This window comes from Theobroma cacao, chromosome 10 (genome assembly GCF_053813885.1).
Source record: "Theobroma cacao isolate CCN51 chromosome 10, ASM5381388v1, whole genome shotgun sequence".
In the NCBI taxonomy this organism is placed as follows: Eukaryota; Viridiplantae; Streptophyta; class Magnoliopsida; order Malvales; family Malvaceae; genus Theobroma; species Theobroma cacao.
In genome coordinates, this window is record NC_142648.1 from 539,059 (window position 1) to 559,547 (window position 20,489).

At 32.1% G+C, this 20,489-nt stretch overlaps 3 protein-coding genes across 3 annotated transcripts; 2 read left to right on the forward strand and 1 right to left on the reverse strand.

Annotated features, from left to right (window-relative positions):
• Window positions 1-903: 903 nt before the first annotated feature.
• On the forward strand, window positions 904-3,087 carry LOC148760209 (protein VACUOLELESS GAMETOPHYTES-like). Its single transcript, XM_088810576.1, has 2 exons — window positions 904-1,179; window positions 2,245-3,087. Exons 1-2 carry the CDS (start codon window positions 958-960, stop codon window positions 2,953-2,955), a joined length of 933 nt encoding a protein of 310 aa, XP_088666702.1. The 5' UTR covers window positions 904-957; the 3' UTR covers window positions 2,956-3,087.
• A 6,626-nt stretch (window positions 3,088-9,713) lies between these two features.
• On the forward strand, window positions 9,714-11,862 carry LOC18585796 (uncharacterized). Its single transcript, XM_088802489.1, has one exon. The coding sequence runs from the start codon at window positions 9,714-9,716 to the stop codon at window positions 11,718-11,720; it is 2,007 nt and encodes a 668-aa protein (XP_088658615.1). The 3' UTR covers window positions 11,721-11,862.
• Window positions 11,863-15,932: 4,070 nt separating this feature from the next.
• LOC18585797 (autophagy-like protein) lies at window positions 15,933-20,446 on the reverse strand. Its single transcript, XM_007008803.3, has 11 exons — window positions 20,116-20,446; window positions 19,456-19,498; window positions 19,143-19,196; window positions 18,948-19,011; window positions 18,333-18,389; window positions 17,938-18,044; window positions 17,788-17,826; window positions 16,791-16,879; window positions 16,611-16,689; window positions 16,432-16,479; window positions 15,933-16,329 (listed from the first exon to the last, which is right to left on the reverse strand). Exons 1-11 carry the CDS (start codon window positions 20,301-20,303, stop codon window positions 16,249-16,251), a joined length of 849 nt encoding a protein of 282 aa, XP_007008865.3. The 5' UTR covers window positions 20,304-20,446; the 3' UTR covers window positions 15,933-16,248.
• Window positions 20,447-20,489: the final 43 nt, after the last annotated feature.

The window sequence follows — 20,489 nt, forward strand, 5'->3', positions numbered from 1 at the left end:
AAAAAAAGAATAGGTGAAAAAGAGAAAAAAAAAAGAAAAGGAAATAAAGAGAATTTTATGTTATTCTTTTCAAGTTTATCTTGTGATTAAATTAATCATTTAGATCAACAATCAATAGCGTGTTATCCTTATTGTAAGAATCACTTGTCCAAGATTCAAAAGAATATATCTCTTTCTCTTGAGTGAAGTGAAAACAAGGCATATGAGAAATAACTTTTAATTAAAATAAATTCTGAAAGCATTTTTTTTTTCTTTTCCATTTTAAGAGTAACCTTTAGATGCTCCACTTTTGCCTCCCTTCAAAGTTATGCCATTATTTTGACAGTGTTTATAGATTTTTTGAGATAAGGCAGAAATAGCCATTTTCTAATACTTTTCGAAAGAGATAAATTGTTCCATTCTAAAATGTAATTACATATATATATTTCAAATTGAAGTCAAAATGCTGATATGTCCTCTTTCAAATAAAGCTTGGGGTTTCTATTGATTGATAATACCATATACACTTATACAATATTAAATATATGTGCATAAAGTCTTGATTTTGATTAGAAATAATTTTTCTTACAATAATCAAAATATTTCATTATCATATGTCAAAAAAATATCAATATGTTTTTTATTCACAACATATTTATTTTGCTGTGTCTTCCATGGGAAACAGTGGAAATTAATTAGAAAAAATTAAAGATGAATTTGCAGATAAACATTGAAAGTGACGGGAAATGAATCTTCCATTTAAAAACTATATTGTTATTCGAAACAGAAAGAGATATATTGGAAAGATAGAAAGAAAAGAGGGGTAAAAATTCCTTTCTTTTTAAACAAGTTGCCATTCTCATCACCGGAACAATATAAATATTTGAATCATAGGCTTAATTTTCCATAAGTAACCATAAACACATTTTGCTACTACTCAACCCACAAACTTACAAAGAAACCAAAAAAAAAGGAGAGATGGAGCCACTTCATCATTTTAGCCATCAACATCCACTGATTTTCAATGAAGAGCAAAGCCATGAAAGTGAGAAGCAGGCTTATTGCTCAACATGTGGGGATCTGGTGTCGGGTCCAAGCTTCGGTTGTGAAGAGTGCGGGTTTTACCTTGACAAGAAGTGCGCTGAGGCACCTTCACAGCTGAATCACCCCTTTCATCGTAAACACAGTCTTGAACTTCGAGTAAGTCCGCTACAAAGTAATTTATGTGATTTCTGCTACAAAGCTTGTGAGAAGTTTGTTTATCGTTGTTCTTATTGTGATTTAGACCTCCATATCAAATGTGCTTTGTTTTCATATAACATTGCTGAAAAAGGAATTGGAGAGCTTCGACAAATTGCTCGTATAGATCCATCGATCTCTACGAAAAGTAGTAATGAAAAACTAAAAAAAGCTAAGTGCTTTGCATGTTGGAAGCCGTTACTAGATTCTGTGTACTTATCTCCTGATTGTGGATTTTACCTACATGTGGAATGCGCTGATCTACCTACGGAAATCAATCACCTTTTTCATCATGAACATCCTCTTCTTTTACGGTTTTGTGGTGAATATTTTAACATTGACCAGTGTCTTCCTTGCAACATTTGCAACATAACCCCACGTAAGGGAATTTTTTATTGTTGCTCAATTTGCAAGTTTGCTCTTCACATTGAATGTGCATCACCACCACCACCAATTATTGAAAATAAAAATCATCAACACCCTTTCATCCGATTTCGGAGACGTGTCCCATTCATTTGTGATGCATGTGGCTCCGAAGGGAATCATGTATCCTACATTTGTTCTACATGTGACATTATGGTCCATAGGAGATGCATTTCATTGCCACGCATCCTCAAACACCCAAGGCATTTTGAGCACTCCATTTCCCACACCTATTTCCTTACGCAAGATAAGTTTAAATCGTGGGAATGCAGAATTTGCCATTCAGAGGATGTGAATTCAAAGTATGGGAGCTACTATTGTTCTGATTGCGATTATATTGTTCATGTGAATTGTGCAATAGAAGAATATAATTGGTACAAATTTGATGAGTCAGGAATAATTGATGAGAATCTTGAAGAAAATTCAGCATTACAACCATATTCTATTATTAACGAAATCAAAGATGGAGAAAATGCGGTAGCAATCGAGATAAAACACTTTAGCCATCCACATAACTTAGTTTTAAGCGATGACATCAAGGGTGATGAATGTTGTGATTGTTGCGTCCTATCCATCTCTACTTCTTATTATTATTGTTCACAGTGTAATTTCTTTCTCCACAAATCCTGCACTGAATTACCAAGGAAGAAGCAACTTTGGCTTCACAGTCACACGAAGCCTCATCAACTTACTTCAAACCGCATTTTCAGCTGCGCATGTTGTTGGAACGAAAGTAGTGGTTTTGCCTACACCTGTGATGAATGCAACATTTGTTACTGCCTTCGATGTGCTTTAATTTCTGATACTCTCAAATGTCAAGGACATGAACACCCCCTCTCCTTTCAAAAGTATGAAGGGTTGTGTAATGCTTGTGGTCAATCGTTAAATTATGCACAAAGATGTAAGAGTTGCAATTTCTCTTTGGATTGGAATTGTCTCACACTACCACTTAAAGCTCGACACAAATCTGATGTGCATCATTTCACACTCACTTATCATGATAATGATTATCCAAAATCTCATTATTGTGACATTTGTGAAGAAAAAAGAAATCCAAACTATTGGTTTTATCATTGTGTAATATGTGACAATTCAGCTCATCCCAAATGTGTTCTTGAAAAATACCCATTTATCAAGCTTGGGAACATCTACACAGAAGAAGGTCATCCACACCCTCTCACTTTTGTCCAGAAGGTTCATTATTATCCAGAATGCCAAAGATGTGGTAAGCCCTGCCTTGATATGGCTCTTGAATGTAAAACAATTGGATGCAGCTACATTGTTCACTGGGAGTGTATAAAACCTCGGTTTTAATTTCTTTTTTGTTTTCAACCATAATTATTGCTGTTCAAGTCGTGATGAGACAAATAAGCAGTATGATAATGAAACTCAAGATTGCTGCTTTCCCTGGTTGTTTGTAAACTGTTTGTAATTATTCTATGTAAGTATTTGTGTCCTTGTTTGGATTATTATCATTTAAGAATTTTCAAAATTCTAGCTTGATAGAAGTAATGTAATTGGAATTAATTTAAGATATTTCTGTTACATATTAAACATTGGAAAATCACTTGGTATGTATAAAGTTCTCTACTTTTCAACTCAATCAATTGATTTGCTATCACTCGAAGAGTTTATTAAACAGTTATTAGTTATCATGCACTATTACATGCTTAAAAATGCTGAATTTCTGCATTGATTATATTAATTTTTCAGTGGTCTTGCACATAAATTTCCTTTTAAAAATGTCCCTTTTGTTCTTTTCTTGATTATTCAATAATTGTAAATTTTCTCGTTTTCTAATAACGATGGATGAATCTGAAAGTAATGGAAAGAGTCCAATCCATTTCCTAATCTTTGCTTTGAACTTTTCAAGGAATTTTGCTAAAACTCCATTTGGTCGAGCAAAGATTTACCATTGTCTGTTGCATTAAATCATTGTATATTATTATCAAAGATAATAACAATACATCTAAAATTACCTAAGAAACAAGTACAATAATGTCAATAAAGGAATAAAGAATTTGTACAAAAGATTCTTGTTCTAGTTATAACTTAGACAGATAATACAATCAATAGAATGTCACTGACTAAATGAAGATATTGAGAACAATCCTGATGCCTTCTATTATCTCTTCCAAACAATCTTCCCCGTAAAAGAAACATATTTTCTACCAATAAGAAAATGTACAAGAAACAGGAAAATTAACTAAAAAGGTCATTAAGTCTTGAAAATACAACAACTTATTAATTTTGCTTGTGTTTAATCTTTCATTAATTACAAATTGCTCTTCTTGATTTAATGTTCTGTGATTGTAGGTGAGCAGGTTCATCCTTTTAAACTTGTTAAATCTGCACGGTAGATTCCTGAGGTTAAAGATTTTATACTTACTAATAACATAATTGATTAGAATATAAATGAAACAATTCAAACATAATCAACTAAAGTTTAAAATTTGAGTGATCTCCCTCTCGGCTCCTATCTCTCTCACCCTCCCTACCACTCTCCCACCACCTCCCCTCCTCACTCAAACTTAAAATTTTGTTTGATCTATTTCAAAGTGAACACAAGACGAGAGTGTGGGATGTAATGGAAACCATAAAGACAAAAGCACCACTGTTTATAAGAAAAAGATTGACAACATCAGAGATGAATATACCTTATGGTACCTAACTTCGTTGCTAAGCCTTCCAAGCATCTTTATTCAACGTCGTTTGTTCAAGCAGCGATGAGGCAAATAAGAAGTTTGATGATGGCACTCAAAAATGCTGCTTTGCCCGGTTGTTTCTATACTATTTGCAATTATTCTCTGTAAGTGTGTGTGTCCTTATTTGGATTATTATCATTTGATAATTTCCAAAATTCTGGCTTGATAGAAGTAATGTAATTGAAATTAATTTATGATATTTTTATTACATATTTGAACTTTGGAAGATCGCTTGGTATCTATACGGTTTTTTATTTTTCAGCTCAATCAATTGATTTGCTATTACTTGAAGAGTTTATTATATAATTTATTAAATGTTAATGTGCTAAAAATGCTGAATTTGCATTGATTATAAATTTCCTCGTAAAAACATCCAGTATGTTCTTTTGTTGATTCCTCAATAGTGGAAAGAGTCCAATCCAGTTCCTAGTCTTTGCTTGAACTTTCCAAATAATTTTGCTTAAACTCCATTTGCTCAATCAAAGACAAAGCAAACCAAAAATTCAGAACTCTTTAGATCAAATTCTCTTTTGAAGAAATTTCCATGGTTAAACTATGAACCTTTAAAACAAGCTTTGATTTATGTAAAGAGAAAGATTTATCATTGTCTGTTGCATTAAATCATTCTATATTACTATCAAAGATGATAACAATACACCAAAATTGCCTAAGAAACAAGTACAAGAATGTCAATAAACTTTGACAGATAATACAGTCAATAGAATGTCACTGACTTCTTCATGTGACAGGTATTAAGAACAACCCTTGTGCCTTCCATTCTGTCGAAACGTGCGGGTCCGGGAACCCGACCGCTAGACGTGAATGTGAAAACTCACTAAAAATTAAACTAGGAGTCGCCACCAATCTTTTTTTTTTACTAGGTGCGATTGGCCACCTATTGACTCGATTCTAATCGATGAAAACTTAAATTAATTTTAAGCCCACCGAAAAGAACCTTAAACCGGTCTACAATTTTCTGGATCTAGGTTCGGGAGTACGGTTACGCCCGGGGAAGGATTAGCACCCCTCGGACGCCCGTTCCATGAACGGTACCGTTTTTAGATTATCATATTGGGCTTTAATTTCACTAGATTTCCTTAATTATTATTTTTTATTTTATCTCCTATTTAACCTAAAATGGAATGCAAATGGGTGGCGAGATGCATGGCGTGAGATAAAAATGCCGGACAAATAACCTTTTATCGAGGATATTTTCCGAATCCGCCCATCATACTGGTGGGACTCGGGATATTCTCTCACTTAGGGAATTATCCGAGAAACTCGCCTTCGCAAATTCGACGAATAATTCCCGTCATCGGGGTCATCGTACGCTTGCTTTTTTTTAAAAAAAAAATATTTTTGTGCATGATGAACCCAATTCGGGCAAAAGCCTTTTATTAAAGATGGTTCTCGAGCCCTCCCATCATACTGGTGGGACTCGGGGACATCTTTTCACCTAAGGAACTTTTCGAGAAATACCCGCCTTCGCAGGATCCCCGAAAGATCCCATCATCGGGGCTTAAACTCGAAAACAGAAATATTTATATGCAATGATATGTATGATGCAATACATACATGCTATGCTGATGCAATTATCTATTTTTTGTTATTATTAATTATTTTTATTTTATTATATATTTTATTATCATATTTTCTATTCTTATTTCTTATTATTATATTTTTTTTATACTTTACATTTTTTGTTTTAAATTCTTATGTTTTCCATTTATACTTAGACAAATTGCTTATAATTCTATGTTATTTTAGTGAACCAAAATTATATATTTTTTATTATAAAATTTTTATTTTATATATATTCTTATATTTTTATTATTATATATTTCATAAGCAATCTTTTATTCAAACCTAATGTCTAATATCTTATTATATATATATATATATATTACTATTTTTATTTTTAATTTTTTTACATTTTTTATGCCATTTAATATTCGATGCTTAATTTTAAATTAGTTGTTTTTTATTATTATTTATTTATTTATTCTTTTTTACTTAATGTCATGTATATTGTATTTTCACAAATCAATTATTTATTATATGTTTGAATTGTTATTATTTTATCATTTTTTTATCATTTATTATTTATTTATTATTTTTATCAAGTAATTTTTTGCATAATCAAACTCTTTATTTATTAAGAATTTCGGAATCTTGAAATCGAGGCCCTCCCATCGTACTGGTGGAGCCTTGATTCGAATTCCGAACCTAGGGAATAGAAGCCCGAGATTGTGACTTTTCGCGTCTCGACCGATCATCCCATCATCGGCATCAAATTGAGCAGTTATCTTATTTATATTAATTAGTTCTTTATCTTATCCTATTTTCATTCTCTCTCCATTTATATAGAACTACCCTTTTCACCTAATTTGATTTTTCCATATTTTGTTTCATCGTATTTTAATTCTAGTTCTTCCTAATTTATTTTCACTCTTATTATCTCTACATAAATTTTCATGACTATGTATCTCGTAAATATGTTCCACATTTCATCTTCTCCCACCTTTATATATTTTTTACACAAACAATCTGCTAAATATCATATGTATTTTAACTAAAATAATGCTCTAATGAAACTAATTAGCTTTTTTTATAAATTTTATGTCAAACTCAGCACCACAAAATCAGGACAATATATCTATAACAATAAAAAATGAAGAATTTACCTTGCTAAGAACAGCCACTCCCTCCAGCACCGAGACGACGTCGCTTTGTAGTCGAAAGGAGGTCTTGGGTAAGTCAAAACGGTGCCATTTTTTGACTTTTGAACCTCCCTTCTTCTTCACTTTTCCTCTATTTTCTCTCTCTAATGGCCGGCTACTCAATCTCTCTAAACTTCTATTTTATTTTTTTGCTTTTGCTCTCTCTTACTCAAGATCTCCCTTCACTTACCATTCCTCTCCTTTCCGTCCTCTCACCCGATCTTTACCGTCGCGGACACGGCACCGTTACCAGATCTGATGCCGCGGCTCTACCTCTCTCTCTTTCTCTCTATCTCCTCTTTCTTCTCGTCGACTACCCAGATCGGGCTCTCCCCTTTTCCGTCGGCTCCAACCAAGCTTCGACCTACCGACGGTGTAAAAACCCAAAGCTTTCTTACTTTGACCGGCGACAATAAAATCGGACCCAAAAAAGAACCTTAACTCTCACTCTTTCTCTACCGCCGACGCCTCTATCTCTCTATCTCCTACCGGCGATGGCTTCCTCCTTCTCCTCTCTCACCTAAAAAACCCAAGATCTCTCCAAACGGTAGCATGAAATTCCCCTAAATCTCTCTAAAAAAAACAAACCAAAAAAGAATCCCCCCAAAAAAAAGACACAGCCGCCTGCTTTATCCCATTGTGATTTTTCTATCCCTTTTTTTATTTTTTGATTCTTTCTAGTATATTTCTTTTTATGGTGGATTGTGGTTTTTTGTTGCTAGAGTCTAAGGTTTTTTTTTGTTGTGTTTTTCTTCCCCCGGATGCTACAATGCCCCCTCTCCTTTATACCCGATTTCCTGGTTCTGGAGGGGGCACGCTCCATTGCCTTGTCCCTGGGCACCCGGGGGCAAGTTCCACTATCCTGCCAGACGCGAATTTTTCGCGTCTGGCAGGTGAGAGAGGTGCCTGGCAAGGTGCGGACGTACCTCTCTCCTTTCTTTTTTCATCACATTTTTTTTTATATATATATATATTTTTAATTTTTCTTGTTTATAATTTAGTGTCTACACATTCTCTCCTCCAAATAATCTCCCCTGTAAAAGAAACATGTTGCCTGGTAACCCCCTTTTATCTTTATTATTGAAAAACATTATAATGAGCTGTAAAGCTTCGATGGCTCCTAGTATCCAAAACAAATGTATGGTTGATATCCAATATTTTGGCTATGTTACCACTTAATTAACTGGAAATCTAGTTTAACTGAAAATTCTAACCATTTGTACTCTTGTGATTTGGGTTATAAATGGCGATTTGTTTCATACATATTTTGTTTTGACAATGAGAAATGACAATTTTAAATTTTTCTCCAGGGAACACCTTATCAATTAGAACTTCATATTTTAACTTGGAAGCCTCGTGTTTGAATCTTCATATAAATAAGATGTCTTCATATAAAAAAGATGAGATTTATAAAATGAGAGAAGGTCACTTCTGATTATGTAGTCCAAAATCAAAAGTAAAAAAAAAAAAACCATTCGTAAGTTTTAATTTGGTTGTGGAAACTAACTAGTAAAAATTACAAGGAATTTGTAAATCTTTTAGAACCTTACAATTTTCTAAAATTTGTTTCCATTAGATAATTAACTATATATAATCCAAGATTTTGAAAGTAAATATGTAGGGTTTTCTAAAGAAAGAGCGGATAGATATTAATAATAAGTAAAAAAAAAAAAGAAGAAGAAAGAAAGAATAGGTGAAAAAGAGAAAAAAAAAAGAAACGGAAATAAAGAGAATTTTACATTATTCTTTTCAAGTTTATCTTGTGGTTAAATTAATCATTTATATCAACAATCAATAGCATGCTATCCTTTCTATAAGAATCACTTGTCCAAGATTTAAAAGAATATATCTCTTTCTCGTGAGTGAAGTGAAAACAAGGAATATGAGAAATAACTTTTAATAAAAATAAATTCTGAAAGCATATTTTTTTTTTCTTTTCCATTTTAAGAGTAACCTTTAGATGCTCCACCTTTGCCTCCCTTTAAAGTTATGCCATTATTTTGATAGTGTTTATAGATTTTTTGAGCTCAGGCAAAAATAGCCATTTTCTAATACTTTTCGAAAGAGATAATTGTTCCATTCTAAAATGTAATCACATATATATTTCAAATTTAAGTCGAAATGCTAATGTGTCCTCTTTCAAATAAAGCTTGGGGTTCCTATTGATTGATAATACCATATACATTTATACAATATGAAATATATGTGCGTAATTTAATTCTTGCTTTAATTAGAAATATTTTTTTGATAATAATCAAAATATTTCATTATCATATGTACCAAAAGAAAATATTATTATGTTTTTTGTTCACAACGTAATTATTTTACTTTGGCTACCATGGGAAACAGTGGTAATCAAATAGAAAAAATTAAAGATGAATTTGCAGATAAACAGTGAAAGAGATGGGAAATGAATCTTCCATTGAAAAACTAGATTGTTATTTGAAACAGAAAGAGATATCTTGGAAAGAAAGGAAGAAAACAAGGGTAAAAATTCTTTTCTTTTTTAAACAAGTTGCCATTCTCATCACCTGAACAATATAAATATTTGAATCATACGCTTAAGCTTCCATAAGTAACCACAAACACATTTTTTAAACAAGCTACTCAACCCACAAACTTACAGAGAAACAAAAAAAAAGGAGAGATGGAGCTGCTTCAACATTTTAGCCATGAACATCCACTGATTTTCAATGAGGAGCAAAGCCATGAAAGTGAGAAGCAGGCTGATTGCTCAGCATGTGGGGATCTGGTGTCGGGTCCAAGTTTCAGTTGTGAAGAGTGCAGGTTTTACCTTGATAAGAAGTGTGCCGAGGCACCTTCACAGCTGAATCACCCCTTACATCGCAAACACTACCTTGATCTTCAAGCAGGACCTCCATATGAAGGTGCATTCTTCTTTTGTCAATTCTGCTTCAAAAAATGTGAAAAGTTTTTGTATGATTGTTCTTGTGGATTACTCTTTCACATCAAATGTGCTTTGTTTTCATATAACATTGCTGAAAAAAGAATTGGAGAGCTTCAACAAATTGCCCGTATAAATCCATTGATCTCTACGGAAAATGGTAATGAAGAACTCAAAAAAGCTAAGTGCTTTGCATGTTGGAAGCCATTACTAGATTCTGCATACCTATCTCCTGATTGTGGATTTTACCTACATGCCAAATGCGCTGATCTACCTGCAGAAATCAATCACCCTTTTCATCGTGAACATTCTCTTATTTTACAGTTTTGCGGTGAATATTTTGACGACTTTAGCCAGCATCTCCCTTGCAACGTTTGCCAAGTAACCCAACGTAAGGGATTTGTTTATTGTTGTTCAATTTGCAAGTTTGCTCTTCATATTGAATGCGCATCACCACCACCACCAATTATTAAAGATAAAAACCATCAACACCCTTTCATCCGATTTCGGATACGTTTTCCATTCATTTGTGATGCATGTGGCTCTTCAGGGAATCATGTATCCTACATTTGTTCTACTTGTGAGACTATAGTCCATAAGAGCTGCATTTCATTGCCACGCATCCTCAGACACCCATGGCATTTTGAGCACCCCATTTCCCACACCTATTCCGTTGGGCAAGATAAGTTTAAATCGTGGGAATGCAGAATTTGTCATCTAGAGGGTGTGAATTCAAAGTATGGAAGCTACTCTTGTTCTGATTGCGATTATATTGTCCATGTGAATTGTGCAATAGAAGAATATAATTGGTACGATTTTGATGAGTCAGGAATGATAGATGAGAGTCTTGAAGAAAATTCAGCATTGCAACCGTATGCTTTTGTTAAGGAGATCAAAGATGGAGAAAATGTGGTAGCAATTGAGATAAAACATTTTAGCCATCAACACAACTTAATTTTAAGCAATAACATCAAGGATGATAAATGTTGTGATGGTTGCGTGCTATCCATCTCCACCTCTTATTATTATTGTTCACAATGTAATTTCTTTCTCCACAAATCTTGTGCTGAATTACCAAGGAAGAAGCATCTTTGGGATCACCGTCATCATGGTAAGCCTCTTTCACTTACTTCAGGGTTCATTTTCCAATGTGTAATTTGTGAGTATGAAACTAGTGGTTTTGCGTACACTTGTGCTATATGTGAGGAATATCTGTGCCTTCGATGTGCTTTAGTTTCTGATAACCCCAGATGTCATGGACATGAGCACCCCCTCTCACTTTCTCGTGTTGATCAAGGGTGGTGCAATGCTTGTGGTGATTCTTCAAAACCTGCATTCAGATGTAACAGCTGCAATTTTTATTTGCATGGGAATTGTCTCAAACTACAGTATAAAGCTCGACACAAATCTGATGTGCATCATTTTACACTCACTTATCATGATAATGATTATTCAGAATCTCATTATTGTGATATTTGTGAAGAGAAAAGAAATCCAAATCATTGGTTTTATTATTGTGCCATATGTAACAACTCAGCTCATCCCCAATGTGTGCTTGAAAAATACCCATTTATCAAGCTCGGAAGCATCTACATAAAAGAAGATCATCATCCACACCCTCTCACTTTTGTCCAAAAGGTTTATTATCCAAAATGCCATAGCTGTGGTGAGCCTTGCCTTGATCTATCTCTTGAATGTAAAACAATTGGATGCAGCTACATTGTCCATTGGGAGTGTGTAAATGCTTGATTTTAATTTCTTCTCTTTTTCACCATATATAATTATTGTTGTTCAGGTAGTGATGAGACAAATAAGTAGTTTGATAATGGGACTCAAAATTGTTGCTTTGCCTGGTTGTTTGTAAACTATTTGTAATTATTTTGTGTAAGAATTTGTGTCCTTGTTTGGATTATTATCATCTGAGAATTTCCAAAGTTCTAGCTTGATACAAGTAATGTAATTGGAATTAAATTATGATATTTCTATTTCATATTTGAACATTGAAAGATTGCTTGGCATCTTTTAGGTTCTCTATTTTTCAACTCAATCAATTGATTTGCTATCACTCAAAGAGTTTATTAATGTAAATTCTCTTTTGGAGAAACTTCAATGGTTAATCTTGAGAAGATGCTTCAATGGAGAAACTTATAATTGTCTAAAACACAAGTACAAGAATGTCAACAAAGGAATGAAGAATTATAGTAAAGATTTTTTTCTAGTTATAACTTTGGCATGTCAATTAAACTCTTATCTTTTTATTGCATTCAATTAAGTCTCTTTATTTTCAATCAAGTAAGCCTCTTTCGTTAACATTGACTAACTTCTATTTTAAATACTTGAGCCAATCATTTTTGAACATATAGATGGATAAAAAAGTAAAAACATAATTCTTAATTAGCAATATTTAATGTCATGTCATATACTAGTAAAATGATAAGAATGACATGTCAATTTGTCACGTGCTAGATTACATAGTATAAAAGTACCAACTGTACTATTTACTAATATAAGTTAGGTAATTGTTAGTGAAAGAAATTTATTTGACTCAATAAAAGTTTAAGAAGTTAATTGAACACAATAAAAGGATATCGGCTTAATTGATTTTTTTTTTTGTATAATTCAGAGGTTTATTTGAGTATTTAACCTTTATTCTTTTATATATTACATGTAATTGATCTCAACCATAATTCTGCTTTCTTCATTATTTTCAGTTTCTTGAAGATATTGAAGAACAATAAGACCTGTTTCTGGACCGGTTCATGTAACAGATAAGCTTCTTCTACTTTCTAGAAATGCTACAAAACCATCCTGAAACTTTTTTCCTCATCTCTGTTTTGTTCAGTTATCCTTATTTTTTGTTTTGTTTGGTTAATTTTCTTGTGATACCATTCCTTTCTTTTAAAATTTAGCTCAGCTCATGCATGTTTAAATAATTGAATTTGATTGTTGTTATTTGTCACTTAGCTACTTAGTTTGACATTTCAAATGCAATTAAACAATATTTGAATTGGAATGAGAGCGAGAAGAGAGGAGAGATGATTCCAATTTTAAACTTTTTTATTATGTTTGAAATGTCACCAATCTACTCTAGTTGCTTGGGTCTTATATACTTAACAATTATCCAGATAGCTTATAGCTACATCAATGTCTCTACTGTTTCTTAATCCCTTAATCCTTTATGTTTATTTCACAAGAGAATAGAAAGGTGAAGCTGGCCAAGCCTGCTTGTCAATGCTGAAAGAAAATATCTACAAATAACAAACTTATTTCCCGTTATCCTCAACATAATGAATCAAAATTATTTCAAATTTTTAATTCCATGCGAAGTGTAAATTAATTTTTAATTTCGTGCGAAGTGTAATATTTTTAATTCCTTGCAAAGTGATATTAATGCATTTTCCATTTTTTGCCACAGTAGGAAACAAATATAAAAAAAAATTATTAGTAAATATTAGAAACGCATAAAAACCATAAACTACACGACAATAATTTCCAAATCAACATCCGACATACCTTTAACATATATGAAGATCGACCAACACCTCATTTAGATTAAACAAAGTTTGTTGTCAATGCTCAATAATTAATCAATGTTCACCTTCAAACATAGAAACTAAACATAACAATGTAAATCAACCCGTATATACTGATCCTTAAAAGAAATAGCAACAAGTTTCAAAGATAAGCAGAACAACTAGAAGCTTCCACATATAAAAAAAAGCAATACAAATATTTCAGTATGTTAACCGAAAGCCAAGTAATCATGCAATTTAGATAATTATTATGGTACTTTACTCAAAAAATTAACATCAATTCACATTTGTAGAAGAAAAGGTTAGAGAGATTAGACGAATAATTCTAAAAAACAAACACTTATAAAAAGGATTTCTTCAGGGTTTGTGTGGGAGAAGCCATGGTTAATCACCTTATTTTTATTTTATTTTTATTTTTTAAATGTTAATAATTTGTAATTTAAATATTATATTTTATTATTATTATTAATTTATTTATAATTTAAAAATTATTATGATTAAAATATTAGTATTTTAATTAATTTTAAAATTTAAAATATTGATTTTTATAATATAATTAAAATTTTAAACCTTTCATTTTAATTTTTTTTCTTGTCTTGTTCTTTGATTGATCACTAGGGATGTGGTCGATGTAATAGAACGTTGACCTAGCATTCCTTGTGGTCAAATTGGCCACTAAGGCATCAAATTGGCACTTTTCTTGACTAATCTAGTCGTGGAATGCCAGATCCAGCCACAGGAGTTGTCCGATTGCTCATATTTGGTCCTAAAGCCACCAACACTAATGTCCTCCTTCAGTGGTGGATAGAGGAAATTTATAGAGAAGAGAATATAGGAACCAAAAGAGAGAAAGAAAAATGATAATGATAAAGAAAAAAACTTTTTATAGATTTTTAATTGTAATTTTTTAAAATGAGTAAGAGCATTTTAGTTTTATAACTTTTATAGCATGTTTGGTTGGGTCTATTCTCAAAAATTTTCCCCTTGGTCTTGGGAGGAAGCTATTCCTCAAAATCTTGCAAAACCTTAGAATAGCTAATACCATTTCCCCCATGGTATTAGCTATTTTACACCTATGGAAATAGAATCCAAAACATTTTGGATTAAAATGTTCTTACCTACTTTCAAAAATTACAAACCTAAACTTAAAAATTAATATTTTAAATTATTAATTTTAAAATTATTAAGTAAAAATATAAATTAAAAAATACAAATACAAATAGAAAAAAAATAAAAATTATACTAATACTTAATAATAAATTATTAAATTATTAAAAATTTAAAGTTTTAATAAAATTAAAAAGTAAATGATTAAAAAAGAAAAAATTTTCTTAATTTTTCTTTTGGCATAAATTTTAGTAAATTATATGAAAAGTATTTTTGTTTTTGATGAGAATAAATCTTATTATAATAAAGAATTTAAGTTCTCAATTATATATTAAAAAATATTTTGTACTTCAAAATTAATTAAAAGTATTAATATTTTAATCATAATTATATTTAAATTATAAATAAAATACTAATATTTTAAAATTCTACTGATTAAATTATTAATAAAATATTAATATTTAAATTATCAAATATTAATATTTGAAATAAATTATAAAGTATTAATATTTTAAAAAATAAAATAAAATAAAAATAAATAATCATAATAACATTTAAATTATAAATAATATATCAATATTTTATAATGTTAATGATTAAATTATAAATAAAATATTTATATTTAAAAAATAAAATTAAAATAAATAATATATATAATAAGGAATATTTTTATCTTTTTATCTTTTTTTTTAATTATTTTTACTAGTCAAACATTATAATAAGTTATAATAACTATTTCTATTCTATTCTATTTGTTGTAAAAAACTAAATAATAACTATTATATTGTATTTCTACTTTATTCTATTGTTACAAAATAATTATTCTATTTCTTTTTTATTTATTCTGTAAATCAATCGTGCAGTTAGATGTTATTTCATCATGCATAGAATAGCTAATATCACAAGAGTGAGGAATGGTTAAGCCATTATTGAGGGATGGCTATTCCCCACCCAAAATGCAACCGAACAAATCAAAAAAGGAATACGGAGGGAATAAGTCATTCCCCTACCGAACCTGCTGTAAATCTCTCAACTAAAACGATGTAGTTTTTTGACAGAAGAGGGAAAGAAAGAAAATGGAGTGGGCTGGGCCAGGCCGTTTGTGGTGGGATAAATGCTTTGGGCCAGTCACAAAAGGACAGAATTGAAATAAAAATTTGAAATTTGATTTATATATTAATAGCACATAAACTAAATTGTTGAATTACCTATTGATTATATTGATTTTTATAGTAGTCTTGCACATAAATTTCCTCTTAATAACATCCATTATCTTTTTTTGTTGACTCTTCTATAATATTGTGTACTACAAGAATGTCAATAAAGGAATGAAGAATTGTACTAAAGATATTACAATCAATTGAATGTCACTGACTTCTTCATTTGACATGAGAAAGGTTTAACATTGATGAAATAATCATTTGCAAAAGAGAAAGAAGAGGAACAATGAAACAATCATTGCAAACAAGCGTGGTAGTTCAGATTTGATTCTGCAAATCTATTTTCCAACACTTCATGCCATAACAGATCAGAAACCACTCTCCGGCATGATCGTTTGCACTTGCTTGCCGAAGGCTCATGACCGAGATGTCTCAAAACTGGTGTACTTCCTATCATCTGAACAAAATTGCAACTGCTCAAAAATTGACTCGAGAATAGGAGCTTCTATGACCGGCTGAAGGTCCACTAAACTTCCGCACTAAAGAGGAGAAAAAACTCTGCAAGAATGGCAGCATGTAATTGTAAAATTAACAACTTTTCTGTCATGTGATTACCTGTGTAGAAGAAACTGGCTGAATATACCAACTAACAAGGGGTACCTGTGTTCTATGCTGTAAGCTGGCCCAGAATTCCAAGTTTGGAATTACCTGAAGAAGGCGGAGCAAGGACATAACATAGTTAGAAGAATGGTCAACGGACCAAGATTGCCAAAGTCCTCAACTTTCATGCAGAATCTGAATTTTAGCAGCAAGCAGATAACTTCAGAGGAAAAACTTACTTCTACACCACGAACTCCGAGGAAAAAAAATCGATAAACTGTCCCAGCAAGCAGATAGGCTCCAAAGAGGCATAAGATACTAGAGACAAAACATTCAGTCAATCAATATAGACTCCTTTAGAACTACAACAGTTATCTAGATTGCTATTGATAAACTGAGGAAGAAGTAAATACCCTTACATGGTCATTAAGGTACAGAACCAGCCAAATCCTTTCTCATGAAAAGATATGATTGTTGCACAACCAGAAGGATGCCGCAGCACTGTGGCCTGTCAAAAATAAGGAAACAAACTTGAAACACCAAAGATGACAACTAATCCAACTACCAAATGTTAAAAAACAGAAAAGTTATCAACATAATAGATATTGTGCTTTATATTGAAAGTCTTTCCCACAGAGAATTTTGCAATCTGATAAGTCTTCCTCTGAACTCAAAAAAATTTAGCATCCTCATCTTTCTCGAATGGCAACTATCCCGTTCTTACTATAACCGCTATGTACACTGACAGCGCAAGCATGGGGAGACTTGAGAGAGTAATCTTAATTCTTACTACAAAAAGTTTTTGTTTCTCCAGATTGGTTAATAAAAAACACCTTAATTAAACTCAACCTCAATTATTCCCTGGCTACTTGAGCTTAGGCACAAATAATCATCCCCTAACAGGATAAAAGAGACCTAGTGTTCCCATCATGATCTCAAAACCACACCATTGAGACAGTTGATCGGTTTGATGGATGAAAGCCACATTATCTGCTAAAAGCTAGAACCCTCAGCACAAACATCAGAAAATCCACTGGAACTCACTCGCTGTTCCTTTACTCTCTCTTCCCCAGCTCTATTTCTTGAGTAGTGATCAGTCAATGCTGGGAAAAAATAATCAATTCCATGCTATGCCCCACACATTTTATAGATCTATCACCAAACAACATGGAAATCAAATGAAATGGGGAATAGCCAGAAGAGTAATTCTGTATAAGGCAATGTTTGCAAAAGCATTTACATGATTGTAGTTATTGAAGATATATATATCAGAAAAGTGCAATTCTTTAACATCATGCATGTATATTCAAGTATGAGCATCCTTACCACAACCACACAATGATGCTTGGTTCAAAAAATTTCAAGTATATGCAATATTAGAAACCTAAGTGGCAAAGCTAAGTTTTCTAGACTCACATAATCACAAGTCCCCAGTTTCTCCATTGAATTTGGCCCCTGTCAAACAAAGTGATAAGTAAGGTATATGTCATACATACATGTATATCCAACTCCAGGGAATTTTTATTTGATCAAATTTAGCATAAACATTAAGGAAAAAGATCTTACTTGAACTCCAGTTGAATCACAAATGATTGATACAGAGAGTGAACAATTTCGCCCTTTGCCACTGCTTGACATTCTAACAATGACACCCTTGTAAGGATTCTGCTCATCTGTCATTTGTGAAGTAGTAGAACCATCAATACTACCAAACTGCATTCATACACAGAAGCATGAAAGAAACTGTCTTCCCATAGCACAGCACCATGGAAGGAGAAAGCATGCAAACCCACAAAAGCAAAGTGCCACTAGAAGCTATGTCTTTTAAATGTGGAGCATCTAAGGCTTAACCACAGCAAGAGTTTCCACTTTGAGAGGAAACATTAAAGTGTTACTCTTATTCCTTTTAGGTCTGGAAGACAGTGAAAAGGCAATTAGAAGTAAAGGTAAAATCAACTTACCAATGACGCTAACATTTGTACTTGAGACATGTCCAATAGTAGTGCATACTTGGTAACCTGCATAAACCACAGAAATTCAATTAGAATTTAATACTTTAACAAGCTGCACTTATTTTTTTCCAAAAAAGGGAAGAAGCAAGACAGGAAAATTTCTAGTGTCCTACAGGCATATGATAGTCTGTACTATGTTGACAATAATGGACATGTAAAAAAGTATTATAATCACTTCCATTATTGAGGAAAACTTATACTTCAAAATTTCAAGTAATGCAAATGTGAAGTAGCAATGCACTCCAAAAAGAAAGAAAATCATATATTTTAAACACTTTTTTTGTCAGACCCTGATACACTACAAAATAGAAAAGATAATCAGTTACTATAAAAGAATGCTAAAACACACAAATTAGAAAGAAAATTGAGCAATAAAGAAGAATAGCTTTGTTAAGCAACTTAATAATAGCAATTCAATTACATCTGATAATTGATTGAATCATTGATTCTCATTAACCAGTACTTGATGTAAGAAAATTATCATATTCAAAAATAGCACTCAGCAAAAACTAGTCAACAATGGAAGAACTAACTAAATGCATACAATTCTGTGAAATTATTTACCGAGAGCATTTTTAGCCACTAGTGCACTACATTCCATTCCACAGCGTGATGGGCCTCCACAGTCCTAAAGTATCATAAGACAATCAAATAAAAGAGGAGAAAAAGTTTCAATCATGTCCTGCACTCTTATTCTGGCCCCTTACATAGTCAACATGTAAAACAATACAACTCAGATAAAGTTCAAGAAGCATTTACCAAGCACTCAACACATCTAGGTGGATCATGGTTAAAAAGCATTCCATCGCAAAGCTGCTCCATTGAGTCATCGAAAAAAAAAGCCAACAAGAAAATAAGCTGAATTTATATGGCAAGAGATTATATCCTTGCTTGTAAAAGACTCTTGTATAAAAATTTAATAACAATTTATAGCTTATGCTCAAAGGTTACAAGTACTCTAAACACACAATTTTCCTTTGTTTACACAAGCATCAAAAGAGAAATCAAAAGAAGAAGAAAGAAAACAATGCTACATTAACAAAGAAATAAAGTGTGACCTGATGGAGCCAACCTGAAACCAGAGCACACTCTCATTCATCACCACCTTATAAAACCTGGCAAAGTAACATGAAATAAATCGTATTTCCATAAAAATAGAAGCTGACCCAATTCAGATATGAAAGTTTGCCACCAAACTAACATACGGTACACAAGCAAGCTGGTTCTCAATTGCGAAAACAACACAGTTTCCATACTCCAAACATGTCTAAAGTTCATCTAAACCACGGGCAGGGCTTCGTTGTATCTTAACTAATCAAAACAAGTGTCCTAGCTAAAAATACCTTATCAACTATGACTTGATTCAACTCTAGCAAGCACCATTTTCTCTTTATCCAAAGTCAACACAACATTCTTCAATAAAAAAAAGAAAACTTTTTTATAAGTAATCAAATTGTGGACCACAGGAATTTCTCTCCTTGATTAGTTAATTATACCTAGTTGCACCAAGCATTAAACTGGACAATTTAAAATTAGTATAATATACACATAAAAGGAAAAAAAATTACCAAAATTTTCAACATCGTACCACTAAAAATGACCAATATATTAATACAAATACAATATTTTATACCATAATTAAATTAAAAATAGGTAATTTAAATGACAATGAGAGACATTTAGATCAGAAAAAAACACTAAAGCTAACAGAAAGAGGGAGTTAGTGAGTTACCCATCTTCGCTGAGGACGCCATAAGGGAATCTAGGCAGAGGAGAAGCCAAGCTAAAGTTGTAGAGCTTGTTGCGTTCAACGAAGCTGAGTTCGCAGAGACCAGTGACTGAGTTAACTCGGAGTTGAATCGTCAAGAGAAGATTTACGAGAAGAAGAAGCAATCTCCGAGGTTCATTTCGGATTACCATTTTTTCTTCCTTTAACTAAATTAGAGAAGAGTTTTCTCTGATTTCCTTTCAATTTAGTTGTTTTATCGTCAATTGAAGCAGAGCTGGACCGAGGGAGACAAACAAGGAACTAGCTCTTGCATTAAGAGGAAATTTAAACTTTAAGTTAATTGCTTAATTTCACCACAATTTTAGCTTAATTTCAAT